Source organism: Lemur catta, chromosome 22 (genome assembly GCF_020740605.2).
Source record: "Lemur catta isolate mLemCat1 chromosome 22, mLemCat1.pri, whole genome shotgun sequence".
Lineage (NCBI taxonomy): Eukaryota > Metazoa > Chordata > Mammalia > Primates > Lemuridae > Lemur > Lemur catta.
In genome coordinates this window covers 22,196,496-22,220,247 of record NC_059149.1, presented here as the reverse complement: position 1 = coordinate 22,220,247, position 23,752 = coordinate 22,196,496, and the positions used below count along the sequence as shown (strand labels likewise).

At 59.7% G+C, this 23,752-nt stretch overlaps 2 protein-coding genes and 1 long non-coding RNA gene across 7 annotated transcripts; 2 read left to right on the top strand and 1 right to left on the bottom strand.

The window, feature by feature from the left end:
* The first annotated feature begins 2,682 nt into the window (after positions 1-2,682).
* LGI3 (leucine rich repeat LGI family member 3) lies at positions 2,683-10,072 on the top strand. Its single transcript, XM_045535422.1, has 8 exons — positions 2,683-2,958; positions 3,820-3,891; positions 4,661-4,732; positions 5,062-5,133; positions 5,236-5,307; positions 5,919-6,088; positions 6,280-6,444; positions 8,076-10,072. The coding sequence occupies exons 1-8, from the start codon at positions 2,759-2,761 to the stop codon at positions 8,891-8,893; spliced, it is 1,641 nt and encodes a 546-aa protein (XP_045391378.1). The 5' UTR covers positions 2,683-2,758; the 3' UTR covers positions 8,894-10,072.
* Positions 7,487-14,867, bottom strand: LOC123626473. 4 transcript variants are annotated; one of them, XR_006730871.1, is made up of 7 exons: positions 14,513-14,867; positions 11,954-12,818; positions 9,740-9,852; positions 9,341-9,422; positions 8,381-8,721; positions 7,675-7,754; positions 7,487-7,525 (listed from the first exon to the last, which is right to left on the bottom strand). It is a non-coding gene; the product is annotated as an uncharacterized LOC123626473 (long non-coding RNA). The 4 variants fall into 4 exon arrangements; XR_006730870.1 differs by having other exon boundaries at positions 8,381-9,422; XR_006730872.1 differs by having other exon boundaries at positions 8,555-9,422.
* On the top strand, positions 14,369-18,125 carry REEP4 (receptor accessory protein 4). 2 transcript variants are annotated; one of them, XM_045535420.1, is made up of 8 exons: positions 14,369-14,757; positions 15,534-15,606; positions 15,945-16,021; positions 16,123-16,243; positions 16,637-16,750; positions 17,105-17,240; positions 17,373-17,527; positions 17,633-18,125. In XM_045535420.1, exons 1-8 carry the CDS (start codon positions 14,726-14,728, stop codon positions 17,696-17,698), a joined length of 774 nt encoding a protein of 257 aa, XP_045391376.1. In that variant the 5' UTR covers positions 14,369-14,725; the 3' UTR covers positions 17,699-18,125. The 2 variants fall into 2 exon arrangements, with proteins under 2 accessions (XP_045391376.1, XP_045391375.1); XM_045535419.1 differs by having other exon boundaries at positions 14,731-14,757; positions 15,534-16,021.
* Positions 18,126-23,752: the final 5,627 nt, after the last annotated feature.

The window sequence follows — 23,752 nt, the reverse complement described above, 5'->3', positions numbered from 1 at the left end:
AGCCCTCTGCTGCCCTCACTTAAGCCGTTTCTCCCTCCCGGGAAGCCCACCCCACCCCCTCTCTACCTCTCCAAATGCCACCCACCCCAATGGGCCGAGAGCCAATGGCACCTGTTCTGTGACCTCAAGGCAGCCCACGGTGCCCTCCTGCCTCTGAAATCCTCCTCGTCTCCGCGGCACCTTTGCCTGCCACGTGGCACACACGGGTGTTCTTGTCAACCATGCTTTCTGTCGTCCTATCTTCCCAGCCAGATGGGGGGCCCTGGGAAGGAAAGGAAGGCGCTTTCTCCAGGCTTCTTTGAACCTGCCACCAAGCAAGGAGCATGCTCACAGCTGACATTTAATTATATTCAATGATAAGACTCTGTCACCAGCACGAGGGGACTCTACGAGGGGGCTCTTGTCGACCGGTGGGTAGTTCACTGCCTCAGTACGTGGAGGTGTGAGTGCTTCTGCCGGCCAGCTCTGGGGCCCGGAGTGAGTCATTCTGCTTTTTTAGGCTTTAGTATGTTCATCTGGAACATGGACCTGGTACTGCCTGTCCACCTCGCCATGCTGTTGTGAGGATCCAAGGACATTATGGGTGTTAAATCCAATTGTCATCAATATCATCATCTACTTCATCTCCTGGGGCACCTCTCGCTAGCTAAGAATATGACCCAGACTCCCCCTTTCTGTCTGTCTCGGGGTTACCCCCTCTAGAGCCGCAGGGGATGGAGAGCCCCAGCCTGGCCACCCCTTCTCTGTGTGCCTCCCCTAACCACCCCCAGCCCCTCAGCTGCAGGGAACGGGACAAGATTCACTCTGCCCTTTGTGTGCTGGGCAGAGCTGTGCCAGGGACGGGTGGGGACGGTTGCCCAGCTGCCCCAGCCACTCTCTCCACCCCCACTGCTTCCCTCCCCGCATGCTGGCATGAGGAGGGCAGCAGGGCAGCTGGACGAGCAGTAGCCAGTGGACATCAAAGGGCAGGGGCATCCCTGGCTGGGAGAACACAGACTTAAGCTCAGACCAGAGAATCCCCTGCTGGCAGAGGCTGGGGACAGCTGGGGAAACATCTTAAATGCAGCAGTCTCGGTTCCCTGGACTGATGGGCAAAGGGCACAACACTGGGAACCCAGACACCTGACTGCCAGGCTCCCCGTGCCCTGTGCCCATGAACTCTTAGGACAGCCACCCCCTGCCCCAGGGAATTAACGTGATATAGAGCAGCAGTTATCAAACTTTGTGGTTTCAGGGCCCCTTGACACTCTTAAAAAAGTATTGAGGACCCCAAAGAGCTTGTGCTTATGTGGGTTATATCTACTGATATTTATGGAGAAATTTTTCCATTTTTATTAATTTATAATAGCAATAATAAACTCATTATATGTTGTGACATCAATCATATACATTTCTAAATGAAAATAACTATTTTGCAAAGCCAAAAAGAAAATTAGAAGAGAGTCCTTGCTAATCTCTTTCATTTTGGGCTTAAGAGAAGACACATCCTGTAGCCTCTGGAAAATTCCAGGGTACCTTTGTGAGCTCATGGAAATAAAAGGGGCGAATAATGGCTTAACATTATTAAGAAAATTGTTTTGACCTCAAAGACTCCCTGAAGGATTCTCAAGGACCCTGGTTCCCAGGGCCACACTTGGAGGACCCCTGGTGTAGAAGGACGACTGTGAACTTGGAAGTTGGGCAGCGTGGGCTCAAATCTTTGCTCTGCCACTTTTTTCTTCTGGTACTCCAGGCCTCACTTTTCTTGTCTGTGAATGGGGATTAATCACCTGCCACGGGAGGTGGAGAGGATCCAACTGCAGAAACTACGCAACACACAGGGGATGTGATGGCAAACTTAGCTGTCCCCTTTCTGGGGGCCTCAGTTTCCTCATTTGTTATAAAGGGCTGTACTGGAAAAGGTCCAGGGTGCTTCCCAGCTCCAACAGGCTGTGGTTGCATAGCGAGAAATGTTCCAGAATTCCACACGTCCCACTCCCGCTCCAGTGGCTGCATTTCCCTTTTCAGCTCCTGTTGACACAAAGGCACATTCTGTTCAGCTGCCCGTGGAAACACATGTGCATTCAGATATAAGCACACGCAAGACTCCTCCGAAGACACCCCTGTGCTTCTAATCTTGCATGCCAACCTAGATATGCATATGTCACTCACGACTCGCACATGGACTCCGCTTAGAGGACGTGTGGCCTCATGCAAAGACATACAGGTCCACAGAGGCACATGGCTCGGAAATGCCAAACGCCTCCGCAAGGCAGTATGTGTCTGTGCCTGCACAGACAGGTGTGCACCCTGCAGAGACAGGTGTGCACTCAGCGTGCCCAACACCCGATGCACACGTACGCGCTCACAGACATGCACTCACGCACGGGCACACAGGATGGCCGTAGAGACCGCCCGGTAGGGCATAGGGCGGCTACTCCTCCCCTTGGCTGCTCCCAGGCCCGGGCCTCCCCCCCGCGCCCCCGCGCGCGCCCCCGCCACCCGCGCCGCAATCCGCGTCCACCCAGCCCGGCCAGCCCAGGCTGCGGCTCCGGCTCCAGCTCCGCGCACCTCGCCCGAGCCGCCTCGCGGGAGCGAGCAAGGGAGGGGACCGCAGCCGGTGCTCGGTGCTCGGTGCTCGGTGCTCGAGGGCAGGAGGAGTCTGCTCTGCGCAGCGGGCAGGCGCCCCTGGCTGCGGCAGCAGCTGCCGGTGGCCCTCCGCCACAGGAGCCGTGGGGCCAAGGCCCCCGCCGCCAGCGAGGGACAGCTCGCAGGAGGCATGGCGGGGCTGCGGGCCAGGCGGGGCCCCGGGCTGCTGGCGCTGTCTGCCATCGGCTTCTGCCTGATGCTGCAAGTCGGCGCCAAGAGGCCCCCCAAGGCGCCCCCCTGCCCGCCCAGCTGCTCCTGCACCAGGGATACCGCCTTCTGCGTGGACTCTAAGGCAGTGCCCAGGAACCTGCCTTCCGAGGTCATCTCCCTGTGAGTGTGCAGCCCAGGCCTTGGGGGCGGGGAGGGAGAGGAGGCAAGAGCATATGAGCGGATGGAGAACCCCTGCCCCCCCTCTTCAGAGTGCGGGGGCCAGGAGGGCTCCCCAGGGGTCCTTGGGGCTGGAGATTGCAGGCAGCAGCCAGGCAGGGAGTTCTGCAGCCCTGCAGGCTCAGCGGCCATGGCTGGGGAAAGCGGGAGTTTACAGCCAAGAATGAATCATCACCACCATCAGCAGCACCCATGAGACCTACTGTGTGCCAGGCTCCAGACCCGGGGTGGGGGGTTGTTTACATGAGCATGTGGGCCCCTGCCTGTGATGTCACACCAAGGGCAGAAGGGCTCCTTGTGGGGAGGAGGGTGGCAGCAAGGGGGTGGGAAGTGAGCTATGCCCTCACAGCACCCTGGCACGGGGCACATGCCTGCCGCTGACCGGCCACTGGGCACCCAGCCTAGCCCGCCTGTCACTTGCAGCAACTGGCCCCAGGGGCGCGCCTTGCCTGCAGGACCACAGAGGCTGCGAGGTCTTTGGGAGCAGGATGCTAGCTCCCCACTGCCGTCCCCCGCCCTGTCCCTCCACAGCACCCAGCACATCGTGGGTGTTCGGAGGATGATGTTGCGAGTGATGGCTGATGGAACCTTCTCTTGACTGAGAGGGGAGCGAGCCCCGGGTCGCTGGAGCTCCAGCAGGCAGTGAAGTTGGGAGAAGGGAGAGACACACAGGTGGGGGCAAGGCTGGGGAAACAGGGCGTTTCCAGGGCGAGTGAGTACAGAAGCCACTGCCTTGTCCCCCTGTCACTGCCCCAGCGCAGTCCCTGCAGACCCCCCACAGTACTGACTTGGGTGTCCCCGCAGGACCCTGGTGAATGCCGCCTTCTCAGAGATCCAGGACGGAGCGTTCTCCCACCTGCCACTGCTACAGTTCCTGTATGGATGGCCCTTTGGGAAGGGTGGGGTGGGGTGGGGTGGGGGGATGGTCACAGGGACAGATCCTGGGCTGGGGAGGAGGAGTGGGTGGAAGCAGCCTCTGGAGATGAAGATGCAGGTGTCCCTTACTTTTGCTCCGATAGGATGTGCCACAAAAGGAGGAGCAGCCTGGAGTTGGGAGGAGCGGGGGGTGGGGGGGGGCAGCAGTGGCGAGGAGAGCTAGGATTGCACGCAGAAGCCAAGGAGGGGGTCTTCGGGTCACGGACTTGGATCCTCTAGAGACCCAAGGGAATCGCGTGCAACAGCCGGGGCCAGTGCCAGAGGGTGCTCAGGGGGGTAATCTTAGAGACAGGTGACCCCAGAGATCAGGTTTGAAGAAAGCGCTAGGGGCTGAACGGAAGGGATGGCAGAAGGGTCTGGAATTCTGCAAGGTGCTGTTGGTGAAGGACGGCTACCCATGAGGGGCTGGAATGGGCCAGGGTGAGGGTGGGGACAGGGAGAGAAGACCATCGGGGAGGGCCGGGAGCCAACTTGACAGAAGAACTCTGCCTTGGATCATTTTTAAAAGCAGGACTCTGGGAGCTGCTGGGACCAGAATGGGCTTCTGCCTGGCCTTGCTACCGAGGTGGCTCAGGGGTTCTTCACTGGGGTCCCCAGGGTGGGCCCAGTGCAGCCAGATTTCCGGGAAGCCCAGGGCTGAGGCAGCGGGCTGGGGGTGGGGGCAGCAGGCACACCCTCGGGAGCTCTAATTCTGCTTCTGTCTCCCCAGGTTACTCAACTCCAACAAGTTTACGCTGATTGGAGACAACGCCTTCACAGGACTGTCGCACCTGCAGTACCTGTGTGTGGGAGGGACAAGCAATGGGAAAACAGGAGGGAAGAGGGAGGAGGGAGCCCAGGCCTGGGGTGCAGAGGCTGAGCGGGGAGTGGAATGAGAAGGCTGGAGGAGGGAGGGTGGGAGGCGAGAGCCCTCGACAGGAGCAGAAGGTCGCTTCACCCATCTGCCTACACCATCCCCTGCAATGCCCTGTCACTACTTGAGGATGCCAGGCTCCGTGTGGAAGCCTGTCTCAGAGACACGGGCTGCAATCCAGGCTGGGGTGCGGGGAAGTTGCTGCCTGGGGGTCTGGGGTCCTGATTGACAGCTGAGGCAAGTTCTGTTTCCTCCAGCTTCATTGAGAACAATGACATCTGGGCACTATCCAAGTACACCTTCCGAGGCCTCAAGTCCCTGACACACCTGTGAGTACATCCCACCCCATACACACACGGGTCCAGAGGCCCACATCTGTGGCCTTTGGCCTCACTCACACTCTTCGGGTGACCTGGGGATCTCTCTTGCAGTTCGCTGGCCAACAATAACTTGCAGACGCTGCCCAGAGACATCTTTCGGCCCCTGGACATCCTAAATGACTTGTAAGGCCTGAGTCCTGCCTCTTCCCACAGTGCCATAGACGGAGGGGGTGGTGTGGGAGTCAAAACTGGGATGATCAGAAGCTCTTGAGAGGCCGGGGGGTGTCTTGGGCTTAGGGAGGTTCTGAGAAGGCAAGGTTGAGATGGTGGCCTTCCAAACTGGGATTCTCTCAAAATTCACCCAAGACACCATGTGGGTATGTCTTAAAAACATGTGCTTTTTAAATGTAGGTTTGATCTGAATCTACATTAAAGTCCTATAGCATAGCCACAATCATTTATTATTTACATAACAAAATAAAAGCCTTGGATTATGGGAGGCTTGGAGGAACAGGGAGGCAACATACAGCTGTGCAGGTTGTACACTGCAAAAGGCACCTGGCCAAAGACGTGAGCAGGGGCTGAAACCGAGCCCACACTCTGCTGGCCAAGCCTGTGTCTGGGGGGCTTTGTTCACCCGGAGGGGAATTTTTCTCTAATTGGAACAAAGATTCGTGAGAACGACTCACAGGAGCCTTGACGGGACCTACTTCTGAAAACCTAGAGGGCCTGGGTCGCAGAGCCCTGAGAGCCTGTCCTGCTCTGTGCCCCCCTCCACTGCCCTCACGATCCAGGGACCTGCGGGGCAACTCGCTCAACTGCGACTGCAAGGTGAAGTGGCTGGTGGAGTGGCTGGCACACACCAACACTACGGTGGCGCCCATCTACTGCGCCAGCCCGCCCCGCTTCCAGGAGCACAAGGTGCAGGACCTGCCGCTGCGGGAGTTTGACTGCATCACCACGGGTAGGAGGGGCCCCTCCCTGGGGCACCAGGCCGGGCCTCTCCCAGGGCAGCTGTACAGATGCTGCCTGAACCCCCCACCCTGCCCCGCGGCACCCAGCCTCAGCGGTCCAGCACCCACCACCACCCAACAGGCTCTTCCCTTCTCCCTGTGGACTTGAGTAACACCCGCCCCCCACCTCTCGTCCCTGCAGACTTCGTGCTGTACCAGACCCTGCCCTTCCCCGCAGTGTCGGCCGAGCCCTTCCTTTACTCCAGCGACCTCTACCTGGCTCTGGCCCAGCCAGGGGTCAGTGCCTGCACCGTCCTCAAGTGGGACTATGTGGAACGGCAGCTGCGAGACTATGACAGAATCCCAGGTACCTGTGCCCCACCTGGCGGTGCTGGCCCTGGCACCTGGATTGGTGTGTTGGGTTCCATCATTCCACCCCACCGAGTTCCTGCAAGTAGAGGGATAGATGAGACATGGTCTCTGCTTACAAGAACCTTCCAGTCTTTGAGGGAGGCCAGTTGCACACACAGACAACATCCACACAATAGGTGGTGCTCGGAGGGAGCTGTGAACACAGCGCTCTGGCAGCACAAAGGACGAGCCGAGCCCGGGCAATCAGAAGGCTTCCTGGTGGAGGGGCTGCCTAAGCTGCGTCTTGAAGGATGAGGGGGAGGGAGGACTCAGAGGTGACACCTAGGGTCGTGGCTTAAGCAACTGGGTGGGGCCAGGGACACAGAGGAGGAGATAGTAGCTGTGAGCTCAGTTTTGTATCTACTGAGGTTGAGCTGAATCTTGAAGGCTGAGGGAGACTTACCTAGGAATAAAAATAAAGAGTATTCTGGCACAGGAATGGCATGAACAAAGTCAAGAAGCTGTGCGGCAGCTCAGTGTGTGTGTGTGTAAATCACAAGCAGCTTGTATGACTACTGCATAAGGTTTGAGGTAGAGAGTGGTAGGTAGATGAGAGATGGGTGTAGACCAGGTCATTGACAGGGCTTGAGAAGGGCATGTGAACTAATCCTGTCTGCATTTTAGAAAGCTTCCTGCGTAGCAAAAGGCTAGGCATGGGGCAAGACATGAGGGCAGACCAGCAGGGGCATTTGTGCCCGTCTGTTGGAGGGACGCTGGGGCAGTAGCAGGGGCAGTGAAAGGGGAGGATGGAGAGAGATTTAGAAAGGAGGATTGAACTGACGTAAGATGAAACAGAAAACTTACATTGCCCTGTATCCATTAAGGAACTTGAAGTTACAAGCCTGAGCAAGAGCGAGAGCCCATCTCTACTAAAAATAGAAAAATTAGCCAGGCGTGGTGGCACATGCCTGTAGTCCCAGCTACTCAGGAGGCTGAGGCAGGAGGATTGCTTGGGTCCAGGGGTTTGAGGTTGCAGTGAGCTATGATGACACCACTGCACTCCAGCCTGGGTGACAGAGCAGCGTAAGATCCCCTCTCTGAAACAAACAAAAACAAAACAAAAAAAAACTCTTGAACTAGGCAAACATCAAGGTGTCGTTTTGGTCTACCTAGGATCCACTCAAACTCTTCTTCCCTCCCCTGCCTGGCCACTCGCCAGTGGGGTAGCTTTGGGCAAGTCACTTACTCTCTCTGAGCCTCAGTTTCTTTCTGCGTCAAATGGAAGAGTAATGGGGTCCTTTTCAGCAGGATTAATTAGCACAGCAACTACACATAATAAAAATTCGATAGCTGACATTATGGTTAAACATCAGTCAATATTTAGGGGCACCTATTTTGTGCTTAGTGTGAGCCTGTATTTGAACCCCGAGGGAAGGGTGGAGTAAGGGTGATACTAAAATTGACTATTAGCTGTGAAACAATTAGGACGGGCTGAGTGCTTAGTGGGTGAACGTTAGTGGGGGTGGAATATTACAGGAGAGAGCCTTGGTCCTGGCCCAAGTTTGGAAGGGACCGATCTCCTCTGCGCGGGTGGGATGGGCTGGGAGGTGCCGACTGGCCTGACGCTACCTGCTCTGCCTGGCGCAGCCCCCTCGGCAGTGCACTGCAAGCCCATGGTGGTGGACAGCCAGCTGTATGTGGTCGTGGCCCAGCTGTTCGGTGGCTCTTACATTTACCACTGGGATCCCAACACCACGCGCTTCACCAAGCTGCAGGACATCGACCCGCAGCGCGTGCGCAAGCCCAACGACCTAGAGGCCTTCCGCATTGATGGCGACTGGTACTTTGCCGTGGCTGACAGCTCCAAGGCAGGCGCCACCAGCCTCTACCGCTGGAACCAGAATGGCTTCTACTCCCACCAGGCCCTGCACGCCTGGCACCGTGACACTGACCTTGAGTTTGTGGACGGCGAGGGCAAACCACGGCTGATTGTGTCTAGCAGCTCCCAGGCGCCCGTCATCTACCAGTGGAGTCGCACCCAGAAGCAGTTTGTGGCCCAGGGGGAGGTGACCCAGGTGCCTGACGCCCAGGCTGTGAAACACTTCCGTGCCGGCCGAGACAGCTACCTGTGCCTCAGCCGCTACATCGGGGACTCCAAGATCCTGCGCTGGGAGGGCACCCGCTTCTCCGAGGTGCAGGCCCTGCCCTCCCGGGGCTCGCTGGCCCTGCAGCCCTTCCTCGTGGGTGGCCGCCGCTACCTGGCGCTGGGCAGCGACTTCTCCTTCACCCAGATCTACCAGTGGGACGAGGGGAGACAGAAGTTTGTACGGTTCCAGGAGCTGGCCGTGCAGGCCCCTCGGGCCTTCTGCTACGTGCCTGCTGGGGACGCCCAGCTGCTCCTGGCCCCCAGCTTCAAGGGACAGACGCTGGTGTACCGACATGTGGTGGTGGATCTCAGTGCCTAGGGGTGTCCGAGGCCTCTGGGCTCCTCGGGGTGGCCTCTGGAGGCTGGGTGGGGGACTCCATGAGCAGCAGATGTGCCCGTGTGAAGACACACGTGGCCAGCCTATACCCGAGCCCTTGCATACACACACCCGGTGGGCACGACACACCCCATGTACTGGCCAGGGAGACATTTATCACCTCTGTAGTCAGCATGAGCACCTGTATACGCACCGGGCACACCCAGGACCCCTGGCACCCAGTGTCCCTCACCCCACCCGCAGGCCCCCTTGCTCTGCTTCCCTGCCTCGTACATATTGGTGGTGCCAGGGGGTTGCTGGGAAGGAGGGGACCTGCCTGTCCTCAGGCTTGTCCTTCTGACCCTCTGGTCTCTCCTGTCGGTGCTCTGGGTGTTTGCTTGTCTGCCCGTGTTCCCCACTGCAGCCCGTGGCTGCGCTGGGTGCACTCACCCCTGCCCGCCCCTTCTGCACGCACTCGGGGACGCTGACAGACACTCAGTTCCACGCCTGTCTACGCTCCTGTCGCCGTACACTGTATGAACAGGTCAAGGCGCGTGTGCACACATGCAGATTCAGCGCAGTCTGGAGGGGCCCCCTCTGTTACCTCGCCTCTGTGCTTGGAGGGGCCGCAGTACCCGGCCCTCCTTTGCCCATCCCCGTGTGCCCATGCCATAGCTGATAAGGATGGGGATGGTGGTGCCAGCCTCGGAGTGCCAGCCTGGCCTCCTGGGAGCAAAGCCCCTCTGCCCAAAGCAATAATAACGGCCCCAGCAGAGCCTGGGTGCTCTCCTGTGCTGTCTGTCTCTGTTGTCACTGCAGTTTCCTTTGTCATCCCGAATCCCAGCTTACCTGTGGAGAGGAGGGCCCCCCAGCTGAAAGCCTTTCTGCTTTTCTTTCTGTAGCTGTTGCTTCCTCAGGCTGGGACCATCCCCTGGTTCCCGCATCTTTTGGGATTGTGGCTCCTTGGGTGGGTACAAGAGTTGGCCAAGTTCAAGTGCTGGGAAGCTGCAAGCACCCGAGCCACCCAGGAGAGTTGCCAGGAGTGGACTTGGCTTGAGGGCGTGTTGGGGCCCTGGCACCCCGGGAGCGCTGCCTTTCAGAGGACGGGGTGAGGGGCCCGTGGGCGGAGCCCCTGGAGCCGACCGTCTGCTGCCCCCTGCTGTATGCTGGGCATGGACTGCTCCCAGACGCCAGCCTGGTGCAGACGGAGCGGGCAGGGGTGGCCCTGTCCTGTGCCCAGATTGTGTGCCGCTCCTTGTGGCAGGATGCCCAGGGCACTGGGGGCAATGCTATGATTCACTTGCTTCAAATAAAAAGTTCCCACCCCATTGTGGGCTCCCCGGTGTCATGAGGGTGTTTTGCTGAGAACAGAAGGGGCCCAGACACTCTCCCTCCTCAGAGGAGTGGGCACCCCCAAGGCCAGCTGGGGCTGGGCTCAGGAGTTCACCGTGATGACACTCAGGTGCTAGACCAGTGTGACAAGTCTCCGTCACCTGGGGCTGACTCACAGCCCAGGTGTTCCTTCCTGGAGATTACTGTCTTAGGGCCCACTAAGACTTGAGTTGGTCCCTCTGTTGGGTCAACTCCAACCGGCGTGGCCAAAGACAAGCTCGGCAGTCCCTCTCCTCTTCCCACCAGCCCCCACTCCTTGGCTAGGCAAACCTCTGTCACTGCTGCCACCCTCCACCCTGGGTGAGGCGCCTGGGAGTCCTGGGTAACACCTTGGTCCCTCTTTTCCCCATGTTCTATCAGCCACCACGTCCTCTCTGTTTTTTGTCCCAAAGGTTTTCTCGATGGGCACTTTTTGGTTTTGCCCTTTCCCTGCTACAACCTTTGTCCAAACCATCCCCCATTGCTTCTTATCCTGGGTCCCTCATGCCCTTCCCTGCCTGCTGCTTCTCACATCCTTCTAGTCTAACCTTCCTAAAACATATTTCATCACGCCATCCCCTGCTCCGGAACCCGCCTTGGCTCCCTGCTCTTCCGGCACCAAGTCCATAGCTCTCTGCCTGACATTAAGGTCCTCTGGGACCTGGTCCCACCTTACGCACCCAAGCCCCTGTGGGCAGGTGGGTCCCTCACCATCTCTGAGAATGGAGTCAAGAGAGCCTGTGACAATGGCCGGGGGGCGGGGCAGGCAGCAGTCAGGCGTGCAACCCAGGCCATGGTCAGTAGGAGCGACAGGGTCTTGGGGAGAACACACAAGCACTGAATGGCAAAATGCAGAGTTGTTGAACTTGGGAACCTAACTCCTCCTTGCCCCCCATGGACTTGAGTAAATGGAATCCTTTTGCAGCCTTGTGGGGGTCAGTGACAGTGTAAGGGACAGGAAGTGGAAACAGCATGCCAGCTGTGTGACCCTGGACAGATCATGTCTCTTCTCTGGGGGCATTTGCTCTCCAGGGCCCCTTTTAGCTCTCACATGTCACAAAAGCCCTTCATTTCTCTGTCTCTCAGTGACAGACCTGTGAGTAGCTGGGCACCAGGGACTGGGGCATGACCTCACAGCCAGCCAGGTGAACAGACGGCTGGGGACAGTGCTGTGCAGTAGAACATACACTAGGTTCTGGAGTCTAGAAAACATGGGTGTGAGTTTGAGCTCAGTCCCTCCACTTGGTGTGAGATTTCAAGCAAGTCAACTGATTTCTCTGAGCCTCAGCTTCCGCTATAAAGCAGTAACAAAACCGACTTTTTGGCATCCTGATTCTGCCAGCTTACTGGCCGGGTGAAACCAGCTAGTAACACTCAGCCGAGTTACTTAGCCTATTTATGCCTCAGTTTCCTCATCTATGAAACGGGTATAATCAAGATACCGACCTGGAAGGGTTATTCATTATGAGATTTATATGCATTAAATATGTATACATCGATATATGTAAGGCCCTTAGAACAGTGTGTCTGGCATATAATTATTGTATTGGTCTGTAGGAATATGTGATACAGAGGTGGCTCAGAGGAGGGTGTTTTGTGTGGGAGAAGGTTGATCTTTGGGGAGAACTGCTGTCTGTGGGTGAGGGTTCCTTACCCACCCTCAGTCTCAGACCCCTGTGCCCAATAGCTTACCTGCAGCCTTGGTACCCAGCCAACCCGCGACAGCTCCTCAGGATGGGTGACTCCTCTGGGTTTCCACTTCCTCAAGCCACGTTCAAGTGCTCTCAGCCCAGCAGGCTCCCCCATCATCCTGGAGCGGCCTGTCCTGCTTTTGCAAATGGGACATGGGCCCTGTCCTGTGCCTGGGAGAGGTTGCCAGGGAAAGTGGGTTGAGCCTTCCAGACACATTGGCACGCCGTTGCCCAGCAGAAAGATAAATATCACTTTGACAGCTGCTTCCCCCAGGGGGGAGCTCCTCTGGGGGGTGGGAGATGTTTTGCTCCCTTGGCCCCTGAATGCCCGGCTTTCTGCTGTGTGCCTGCCTGGTCACCTGCCCTGGGGCTTGTCCATGTGTCCAGAGCGCTGCTTAGCAACCCAGTGTAACTGGGTGACTGTGTCAACAGCTCACGACCAAAGGCTGCAAGAAACAAGGTCCACTCACTCTGCCAAAGCCAAGGAGGGTGACACTCTTTAGCCGCCAGGCTCACCCCTCTCCACGCTGAGCCTGCGGTAAGCGACGTCCTATGCCTTAGATTCACCAAGCACAGGCATTGGGACCAGGAGTCTGCATGTGAGAGACTGTCCCAGCTGGGTGGGCTTAGGGTGGGCACAGAACCCTTCCCAGGGAACAGGATTAGAGAGAGGCCAGGGATGCTGGGGTCAGGTGCGCGGCTCCAGGAGGCAGCCAGTGGGGAGGGGCAGTCCTGCAGCAGGCACCAAAGGAGCTGAGGCTCACATGTGCATGGTTACCTCCCAAGTCGTGGCTGTCCCCTTCCTCTTCTGGAACTCCCCACTCTTCCTTGAGCTGGTCCCCTATTCAGTCGCAGCCTTCCTCCTCCTAGGAGACGCAGCATGCTTTTCACATAGAAAACAATGTCTGTGCCTAGAGATGGATGGTGGCTGGGACCTTCCTAGGGGATCCTCAGCCCCTGGCGTTTCTGGTTCACACGGTGTGTGTTGGGGGGCTGGGTGGATGTGTGGGGGTGGTAAGGAAGGGAGAGGGGAGCTGTGGGGCCTCAGGGGAGTTTCTCTTGCAGGCTGGTTTCACTGCGTGCTCTCACACCCGGCAATACCAATAAAGTTGATGATAATAATTAAGACCGCATAATCACTGTGTGTGTTTGTCTTGCAGAAGCCTCCTTCCCCTGGCCCATCATTACCTATTCCATGCTTTTCATAGGCGGTGGGTTTTTTAACTATGGCTCTAATAAAAAGTAGTAACTGCCTGTGTTTTTTGCCCCCACACCCCTGGGCAGCTCTGCTAGCACCCTCTCTCCAGTGCAGGGTGGAGGGGACACTGTTCTTCCCATTTTCAGAGGGAGCAACTGAGGCAGTAAGCCGAAGATGTCCCAAAGAATGAAACCCCACATGGCAAGTTGTAACAGCAGCAAAGTTTGCCTTCTTTTTCAGGGCCTTCCCCCCGAGAGGAACTTCTCCAGTTCCATGTCCCCTGCCAGGGGCACTCTCAGCTGGCCGCTGCTGACCCCTCAGAAGACTGATCGAGCCAAGCCTTTAGCCATGGCCAGCAATAATTACCACTGGGTGACATGGGCAAGTTACTCTTCACCACTGAGCACGGTATTTCCTAAATGGTAAAAAGGATCTTTGCAAAGATTAGGACGCTGTGCACAAAATGCGTTACAAATAGCAACCAATGCTATTGTCCCAGGGATATGTGTGCTCTTGACTCAGAGGAATAGGTGGAATTTCAAACTTCTGGAGAAAGCGTCGTAGGAGCCGGGGCCGTACCCACAATCTCTCAAGTCACCATGGTCAGCCTGCCCAGCTGTGAGGGCTCTGGAGAGGTGTCCCGGAGACAAGTGAACCCCTGAAGCCCACTGTTGGGGTGACGAGTCTCTCAGGTCCCCTCCCTCCCAGTCCTCCCTCTTTTCTCTCTTGGTAAGCAGCAGCCTGGAGGTGCTCACTGCTCTCGGTGCCCCAGGGGTGTAAAACCCGGACTTCCTTCCAGCTGGCGCCTGGGCCTGCAGGGGGGACCCCCGCTCATCTCACGCCCTTTCCCATTTTATAGAAGGAAAACTGAGGCCAGAGGGAAGGACACTGGGAGAAGCCAGTAAAGAGCCGTGAAAACTCTAGGGTCCAGATTTCCTTTGTCCCCTCCTACGTCCCACCCCCGCTTTTGGTTGCCGCTGCGCACCCCCTAGTCTCCCCACTAGCAAACACGGGTCCCCGTGCGAATCCCGCGGCGCATCGCCCCTTTAAGGGGCGGGCCTCGGGCCGTCCGCCCCGCTCCGCCCCCTCGGCCGCACTGCGCCTGCGCCGCGCGCCGGAGCGCAGGGGTTGGGCAGCGCCCAGCTCCGTGCAACTTTTAAGTGAGTTGCAAACTCCGCCCCGCGGCCGGCGCCGGCACCGAGCGCTGGGACCTCGGCGACCCGCACGAGCGAGGCCGCGATCGCCACCCCCGCGCGGGACCAGCAGCGGCGCGCGGCGAGGGCCGGACGCCCGGTTCTGCGCGGCAGGAAGTGCGGGTCGAGCCGCAACTGCCCCAGCCGCGCGACCGTGCCCGCTTCCTACCTGCTGGGCCGCCGCGGCCCCGGTCCGCTGGCCTTCGTGTCCTCCAGGCTCCCGGAACTGCGGGTCGCAGCCAGCGGGCCGTCGGCCCCGCCTCCGCCGAGGGGCAGCCGGACCACCCCACGGGTTCCCGCACCTCCGCTGATCCCTCCGTCTTAGGTCTGGCGTGAACGTCCCTCTGGGCGTCTTTCTGGGGTTGTCCCCAAGGCTGGCAGGATGGTGTCCTGGATGATCTGTCGCCTGGTGGTGTGAGTATGGCCCCTCTCAGCCGTCTCGCCCCGGGTGGGAGCTGGGAACGTCTGCTGGGGTAGGGAACTTCCTGAGAGCCTTCGCACCGCCCCCAACAGTGGCCGCAAGGGTTAACGGACCTGCACGCGGCCTTGGGTACTGCGTGCTGACCCCTCACCCCCAGTCTCATTGGCTGATGCCGACCCCGCCCACGCACATCCACAGACGTGGTGCGCGCGTACACACACACACACCGCAAACATGCGCGGGGCGAGGGCCGCAGGCCTGCTTCGGGCCCCTTGGCAAACACAAAGTAGCATGGCATGTTGTGGGCGGAGAATCCAGGTGCCTGCTTCCCATCTGAGCTGTCACATGACACCACCGCCCCGGTCTCGGGCTCCTCACTCAGCCCTGCTGCTTACCTCTTTGAGAACTCCAACACCTGGCTCGAATATTCCTGTCTGCCACCTGGCAGTGCCAGGTCTGGTGTCCCTGGGTCTGATTGCATGCCCATGGGAGGGGGCAGTGTGGTGCTCTCACCCACTTTGTGGAGTGGCTGTGCTCTCTCGCGCTCCATCACGCACCCATGGGCCACCAGTGCAGGCCTGGGCAGGCTTGGGATGTTTGTAAACAGCCGGGTAGGGTGGTGGCCTCCAGGGCACTGACTCAGGCACAGGTTGTGCAAGCGAAGCGGGAAAAACAGGGCAGGCTCTGCCACCTCGCACCCCAGTGGGGGGAGGCGGCCACCTGGGTCGGGGACATGGTGCCCCTCACACTCCCATGGCTTCTCTCCCAGGCTGGTGTTTGGGATGCTGTATCCAGCTTACTCCTCCTATAAAGCTGTGAAGACCAAGAACATTCGTGAATATGTGAGCGCGGGGGCTGGGCAGGGTGGAGGTGTGTAGCAGAACTTGGTGAGGTGGGGAAGGTGTGAGCGGGCCCCTCCTCCCCCAGGGGCACGGTCATGTGGCACATGCAGAGTGCAGTGCGGAAGAAGAGAATAGGGCCTGTTCGAGTGGGTGTGGAGGGAGGGCAGGCCACCAGGGTGCCTGTGCAGGATCTTGTGGGTGAAGCCATGGGGTTGGGCACTGTCCTGCCAGGTGGTGGGGGAATACGGCAATGCCGAGGGACAGGCTCTCGGGAGTCTCCAGGTTGGGCCCGCCGGACATGGGAGTTGGCAGGGTCCGTGCTGATCTCTGCCCCACAGGTCCGGTGGATGATGTACTGGATCGTCTTTGCACTCTTCATGGCAGCAGAGGTCATCACGGACATCTTTATCTCCTGGTATGGGTGCCGGGAGTCGGCGGGCCGTGGGGCAGGCATGGCCCCACCTCGGCCTGGCTCCCTGGTTCACCTTGCCACCCCCCCCACCAATGCTCTGACAGGTTCCCTTTCTACTATGAGATCAAGATGGCGTTTGTGCTGTGGCTACTGTCGCCCTACACCAAGGGGGCCAGCTTGCTTTACCGCAAGTTTGTCCACCCATCCCTGTCCCGCCATGAGAAGGTACCCCAGGGAGAGGTGGGGAGGGGGGCTTAGGGGAAGGCCTGAGGGAAAGAGCCCTGGACTTGGATCCAGGATGCTGGGGATACCTGGGTTCTCATCCCAGTCCTGCTGCTAAGCTGTGGGACCATGACAGGCCTAGCCTATGTCATCTGCCAGGATAATCCAGTGGGGGTGCACGTGGGTGACCTTTGAGGGTGGCAGTTGGTTTGGGATGGTGGGGTGGGCAACTGGGTGGGAAGCCTTTTGGTGTGTGTGTTCTGGGCCCGGATCTGTCACTCCCCGGCACTGGGTGGGGGTGGGCTAGGAAGTGTGACAACCAGGTGGCTTCTTAGGGTCTGCAGAGGAAGAGGGACTCTGGCTGTGCGCCTGAGCCCCTCCCCCCCGGGTCTGCAGGAGATCGACACATACATCGTGCAGGCCAAGGAGCGCAGCTACGAGACCATGCTCAGCTTTGGCAAGCGGGGCCTCAACATTGCCGCCTCGGCCGCCGTGCAGGCTGCCACCAAGGTGCTCTGGTCCCCGGCTTTCACCCCCCCAGTGCATTTCGGGCCTGTCCAGCTCCTCTGCCGGGGAGCCCAGAGATAGCAGCTGGGGAGCAGGGGGGAGCAGGGGAGGTGTTGGCAGGAGCGTGGAGCTGGAAGCTCAGACCTTCCTGGCTCCAATACTGAGTGTGAGCAGCGGTTCCTGCTCTCTTGGCCTTGGTTTCCTGTTGGTGCCACAAAGGCACAGTGCCAGAAGGTTGCTGGGTTGCTTTCAATGCTGAGTCCCAGCCGCAGGGATTAGCGAGGGTGGGCCCTTGATTTCCCCAGGCACCTTCCCTGCTGAAGCCCCTTCCCCTAGCAGTCCCTCCCTCCCTCTTAGAGTCAGGGTGCACTGGCCGGCAGGCTGCGGAGCTTCTCCATGCAGGACCTGCGTTCCATCCCCGATGCCCCTGCCCCTGCCTACCAGGACCCCCTCTACCTGGAGGACCAGGTACCCCACCGGAGGCCACCCATTGGTGAGTGGGCAGAGGGACCCAGAGCCATTGTGAGAGGGTGGCATCTCCCACACAAGCATGGCTCCCCCAGGGCTAGAGGAAGGCCTGGCCCCAGGTCTTCAGCTTTGCCTGCCCGGCCTGTCCTCCACACAGGGTACCGGGCAGGGGGCCTCCAGGACAGTGACACAGAGGATGAGTGTTGGTCAGATACCGAGGCAGCCCCCCGGCCACCAGCCCGGCCCCGAGAGAAGCCACTGAGCCGCAGCCAGAGCCTGCGTGTGGTCAAGAGGAAGCCACCAGTGCGGGAGGTCAGCCACGGGGACAGGACGGCGTGGGGGAAGATGGCCTGGGGGAGGGTGGCCGTGCCGGCTCTCTAGCGCACACCTCTCATGGCCGCCTGCTCTCTCCCCCAGGGCACCTCGCGTTCCCTGAAGGTTCGGACAAGGAAAAAGACTGTGCCCTCCGACATGGACAGCTAGGGGCTGCAGCGACTGGCCCAGTCTTACCTCGTGCCCTGCAGGGTGCCTGGGGCTGCTCAGAGGGACCTGTGGTTGCACGTCTGGCCTGCCTGCAAAGCCACCATGGCCCCATCCTCCTGGCTCCTGGCAGATGCTGGCAGAGCCACATGCAGGGACGCACCCACGATATACCAAAGCAGGCTGGGCCCCGGGTCCTATTTATTGCCTTTCACAGTCCTCTGCCTTCCCCAGTTGTGGGACCAGAGCACCCCCTGAACCCCTGCAAGCGAAACCAAAAGTCCAGCCAGCTGTGTTCATTCCTTCCTGTCCTTCAAAGTACTTGACAGCCTTTTCCAAGGCCCCGTGTGTGTGTCCTGGTTGTGTGTTTTTTGTTGGTGAATGAGGTTAGGTTTGTGAACATTTTGATAAATAAAATACATAAAGATGTTCTGTGTCTCCCAATTGGTGTCCGCACGCCTCACATCACACGCTTGAAATTGAACAGCCCGCTCCGGGCCAGTCCCGGGCTGGGGCTAGGGCAGGAGGAGCCCGGTCCTCCAGAGACAGAGCCATCAACCCACGGTTGCAGTGCAGTGAGTGCTGTCATGACAGCTCTTGGGGAGCTCCAGGAACACAGGTGGGAGAGCGGGAACCAGTCCTGAGGAGGGGTCAGTCCAGGCAGGGATTGGGCCCCGGCAGGAAGGTGCATTATAGAGAAACCAGTAGGAGCAATGGTGTGCAGGGGGCTCAGGCAGCATGTTAGTCCTGTGGGGATGTTGGAGCTATGCTCAGGGCCGGCCTGGAGAGGCTGTTTCCTCCATGGGCCTGGGGCGAAGGGGGTTTCAGGTAGCTCCAGGGCTGGGGAACCTTGAGTTCTGGAAACACCCAGGTAGTGGCAGGGCAGCACTGCACCTCTGAGCAGTGGCCACCAGAGGGCAGCAGCTGCCAGGATCTGGGCTGCCCCCGGCGTCCAGGTCAAGGCGGGCGGGGCTCGGAGACTGGCCAGAGCCTCGCCCTGCTGGGGCCTGGCGGAGCTCAGGTCAGGCCTCCTGTGGCCCTCGCTGCTGCTTGTGGTCACTGGTCCTTGGCCTGCCCCATCCACGGAGGCTCCTCCGCTCTCCTGAGACCCGGGCTCTCCGCCTGTGCTGGCTGCGGTCCGTGCCCTGCTCTAAATCCCTGGGGCAGCCGGTGCCAGCTCTGCCCTCTCCTGCCCGGGATGCTGGTCTCGCCACAGTGCCCCGGCGGCTCCCCTCGTCCACCTGCTTTCGATTAAGCACAGAGGTGGGTGAGAGCGCAGGATGAGAACAGGGGAAACGGGGTGGTAACCCGGAGTGCCCTGGGAGAGTCCGGATTAACTCTTGGTGTGGGATTATCCGGGTTTTATTTGGGGGAAGGCACTTAATCTGCTGGGGTGATTTAGCTCCTTGCAGAGGGGAGCCCAGTGGCCTCCTGTCATGGCTTTCCTTTGCATCACGGTGTCATCTCCTCATTGCTTCATTCAAAAAATATTTATTGAGCACCAACCAGGTACCAGACATGTTGCTAGATAGTGTAGGGGTGCATGCAGAGAGCAGTAATGCCAGCACCCAGAGTGTGGCTGCCCTGCCACAGACACTGCTGTAAGTCCCTGACGTATAGTAATTTAATCCTCATAACAATCTTGGGAGGTACATACACTTATAATCTCCATTTTATAAACAGGAAAACAGACACAGAGAGGGCAAGTGATTTGCCCAAGATCACACAGCTTGTAAATGGCAGAATCGAACTTTGAACGAGGCAGTCTGGCTCCAGAGGCTATGCACTTAGTCACTCACTATGCAGTACTTAAGAAAATGAGATGTTTGTTGCCTAGGAGGCAAGGAGAAGGTACGGATCATTTGGTTTCAGATAATTTTCTTGAATCTTCCCCAAAAGCCTGTCAGCTAGGAGCTATACCCATTTTACAGATGAAAAACTGAGGCTTGGAGAGCTGTAGCAAGTTGTCCACCATGGTGCTGCCTGTGCATTGGGGACCCTGTCTCCTGATGCAGGAGTTGCCCAGGAATTGCCTGAGTAGGGCTGGAATGGCAGGATGCACACGCCCAAACTGGAGCAACAAAAAAAGATGAGTACATCATGAATGGACAAAATGAAACGCAAATGCCAAAGAAAGAAGAGGGGCGAGGCCTGACGTTGCGGGGTGGTGAGGAAGATTTCACTCACCCTCATTCCTAGGATGGGTGCTTAGAGTGGGCAACAGCGTCACTTGGGCCGCTTGCCTGAGCTGGCGAAGCTTTGTGCTCTCCGCCCCGACAATCAGACTGCCTCATGGCTCTGTGCAGCCTGTGCATGTTGTCCCTCCGACCGGCTCTTCCTCCGCCGCCCAACTCTCTGTCCTTGTCCCATCTGCCCTCGGAACCCCACTCGGACATCACCTCCCCGGGAAGCCCTCTGCGAGTGCTCCCTCCCCGGGAGTTGCAGGCTCATCTAGACCACCCGTCTCTGCTCTGGTCTTGCCTTGAGCACATCATATTTTCTCCTCCTCTGTGCTGAGACTTCATAAAGAACAGACTTGTACTTTACTCTCTGTCGCATTATCCCAGCCTGGAACAAACAGCTCGATTTACCCAAAGTGAAATGCTTTCGCAAGTGTGCGATTTGGTGATGAAGTCCGGCTCACTCCCTGACCTCCTCCGGGAAGCTCCCCAGACTTCCCCAGGGCGGGACTCGAAGTATCTTGTCATCATTTGTTAACATGCCAGACTCCCGGATCACCATCCCACAGGGCCCAGCACAGGGCCTGGCACCTAAGTGGCCCCGAGGAGTGTTTGCCGGTAAAAGAACAAATGCGCTAAGTGACCAGAAGCTCCTCAGGGGTGGGGGTGGCCTTTTGCTTTCTGTCTTTGTGCCCTGCACCACTTGGGGCCCCCTGCAAAGCCTTCAAAATGCCAGGGTCTCTAGAACACGGCTTTGGGGAATGGCTGTCCACAGTTGTATGGGTTCCAAGACATGCTGGGGCCAGAGGCGAAGGAGCAAGAAGTCCAAGTTCTGGGGCATTTCTGGGCAAGCACACACGTGATCCTGAGGCTCAGGGCACTGGGTGTCAGCTGTGCTTCCCTTGGAGCCAGTCCTGCCCCTCTGAGAAACACCTCGGAGACTTCACCTCTGCCCCAGCGTGGTCGCCCTCTGGGCGGAGTTCCTGGTCCTCCCTTCAGCCCCTCTGGCCTGGCCTCTAGCGGGAGCCCAGGCTGTACTCCAGCCTGCCCGGCACCCCCAACCTCTTCTCGCTGCCAGCCAGCGCGCCCGCAGCCTCCCCAGGCAGGGCCAGCGTGGCCGGCCCCCCGGGAGCTGCACCCCTCCGCATGGTCCTGGGCTCCCTCCTCGCCTCTCCACCACCTTGTCTGCCTCCCAGAGGCTTCCTCCACTGCCTCCCAGTTTCTGGGTGCAGTGGACCCTTGATTCCTGCCTCCCTCCTCCCTCCTCCCTTCTCCCATCATCCTTTGGCCTCTTCAGGCATCATCACCGACCCTCTGGGCCTGTGGCCCCTGGTGTCCTGGTCCCATCACAGCCTCTGGCCTCGGGCGTGTCCCTAGCTGCCACTGCCTGGCCTCTAGTTCCTGCACCCCCCTGGCCCGGACTGAGTTGGGGCATCTCTGGCTCCATCCCCCACCCACATCAGGCCTGGCCCCCCATGGCTGGGCAGGGGCAGACGCCTGGGCAGGAGGATGATGCCTGCTGCTGCAGAAATCCCTGGGCCAGTGGGTGTTGCTAGGTACGGGGGTCTTGAGCCCAGGGCAGAGTGGGCTGAGGTGGGCAGCCCGGTGAGCAGCTTGCGGGGGAGGGGAGGGGCGGTGGGGAGGGGTGCTGGGGAGGTGTGGGCTAAGAAGAGGAATTAGGTCAGGGCTGTGGGTGGGTGGGCCAGGGGGGGTGGCATCTGCCACAGAGCTTCCTTCTGGCTCCAAAAGCATCTCCACACTTCCCTCCCCCTCCCCCTCCCCCCAGGTCCTGGGAGAATTCTCCCTGGTATCCCCCTCCCCCCCGCACCCCCCCATTGCCACAGGGGTGGGGAGCAGGGTGGGGGGAGGCCAGCCTCAGCTGTCTGAAGGATGGAGGGGCTGGGAAGCAGGGCTAGGTGCCCAGACGGCCGCGTGTGTGGGAGGGGATGTCCTCAGATGCCCTCCACCCGGCAGTCCCCGCTCTGACGTGGGTGCCCCCCCTTTCCCCGCCCGGATTAGTGGCAGCTTGGCCTGACTCTCCGGGGCTCCTTCCCCCACCCCCGCCTGCTGCCCTCCCCTGGGCAGGGGGCTGCTCCTCCGAGGGGCACTGTGCTTGCCCAGGTAAGGGGCTCTGGGGACGGCGTGAGGGCAGCCGGCTCGTGAGTGCTGCCGTGCCTGTCAGCACAAGCGTGTGTCAGCGTGTGCGTGTGTGGTGTGTGCGTGTGTCAGTGCGCCCGGGGTCGCTGCGGGGCTGGGGCCGGGCCCACGTGTGGCCGGGGGTGCCGGTCAGCTTGCCTTTGTCCACGAGCCCAGCGTTGTGTCCAGGCGCTGTGTGGCTTTCCTTCTGTGTTGTGTCTTTTGTGTGTCTCCTCAGCTCTGCTCTGTCCTCAGGCACAGAACAGCCGGCTACAAGGACTCTGTGGCCTGTGGCATGGGCTCCCCAGCAGGAAGGGGAGCTGGGTGAGGGTCAAGAAGGGGTCCCTTCCCCACCCCGGCCCCCGCGAGCCCCTGGGCATTTCTGGGGCCTGTCCCCAGAGCCCTGCTCTAGTCCAGGGACTGTGACCTGACAAAGCAGATATGGCAAGTGGGGGTGGGGGAGAGATGTCTGTCCCAATCCGCAGGGACAGTCCCCATCGCCTTTGGGGATGACGGTGACAGGCCCTCAGGGCTCTGGACAGCCCGGGCTTCCACCCTGGCCTCTTCCAGGCCCCAAGCCGCAGGAATCTCCCCGGACGCTCCCACAAGCTGAGGGAGGCCAGAGGACACAGATGGGGGACCACAGGCACACTCCAGCCATCCCCCCCTCTGTCTTCACCCATGGAGCCAGTCTGGGGGTGGGAGGCCAGGCGTCTGGGCCTGGGGATTCCAGGCCACGCTGGACCCTCCAAAAGCATCTTCCTGGGCACACTGAGGTCCGGCCACCCCCAGGGGAGCTGGGGGAGGAAGGGAGTGTTAACTCAGTCATGTAAACAGCCTCCCCCCAGCCTGCGCCGCCACAGAGCTGGCCTCTGGGGGGTCCGCAGGGGGCTGGGTGAATCCATGCCAACATGGCCCGTGTCCTGCCTGGTGCCCACGCCTTTGGGCCCCCTTCCCAGGACCCCTCCTCCTCTCCTCGACCGGTGGAAGGCCCGGCCCCTGGAGGAAGGCTTGGGCTCTCCAGGGATGGTGGTGTGACTTGGGACAGGCTGGAGGCATCCAGAACCCATCCCTCCCACGGGATGGGAGAGTCTGGGGGCCGCCCCATCCCAGGCTGGGAGAAGGCGGGCTGAGGGTGGCTTCCGCAGGGAGACAGGGGCGTTGAGGGTGGGAGGTGGGTGCCCGAGGGGAAGGGAAGTGCCCGTTGGGCGTGTGGGTTTCTGTGTGAGTCTGAATCTGTCTGTGTGTGTCTGAATCTGTCTGTGTGTGTCTGTGCTCTGGAACCGCCCCCGCAGAGGAGCCGGGATGCTTCCCCGGGTGGAGGGCGCCCTACTTTCCCATTTCTCTCGTGCTCCCTGCTTGCTCCTGGGAGCCACTCCCATGGGCTCCCCTCCAGAGCCGGCCCGGGATCACTGTGAACCCCAGGATGGGACAGAACCCCAGAGTGCGGGGCTCCAGCGGTGGCCGGGCTCATCTGGCCCTGTCACCTCTCTGACATTTGGTGAAACGAAGGCCCTTAGACCAGGGATGAACTAGAGCCCAGGCCCTCCCAGAGCTCCTGAGGCATGGCCCTTGGTGCCCCTGGGCCCTGGGAGGGGGTTTGGGAGGGAGTTGGGGTGGGGGGCCGTCAGGAGCCACTTGTCTAGGTGAGGATGAGGCAGGGCAGGCGCGCAGGTGGGGTGTGCCATGTGCCAGAGCTGGAGAGGACCGAAAGCAGTGGTCCAGCAAGCAAGGCCCAGCT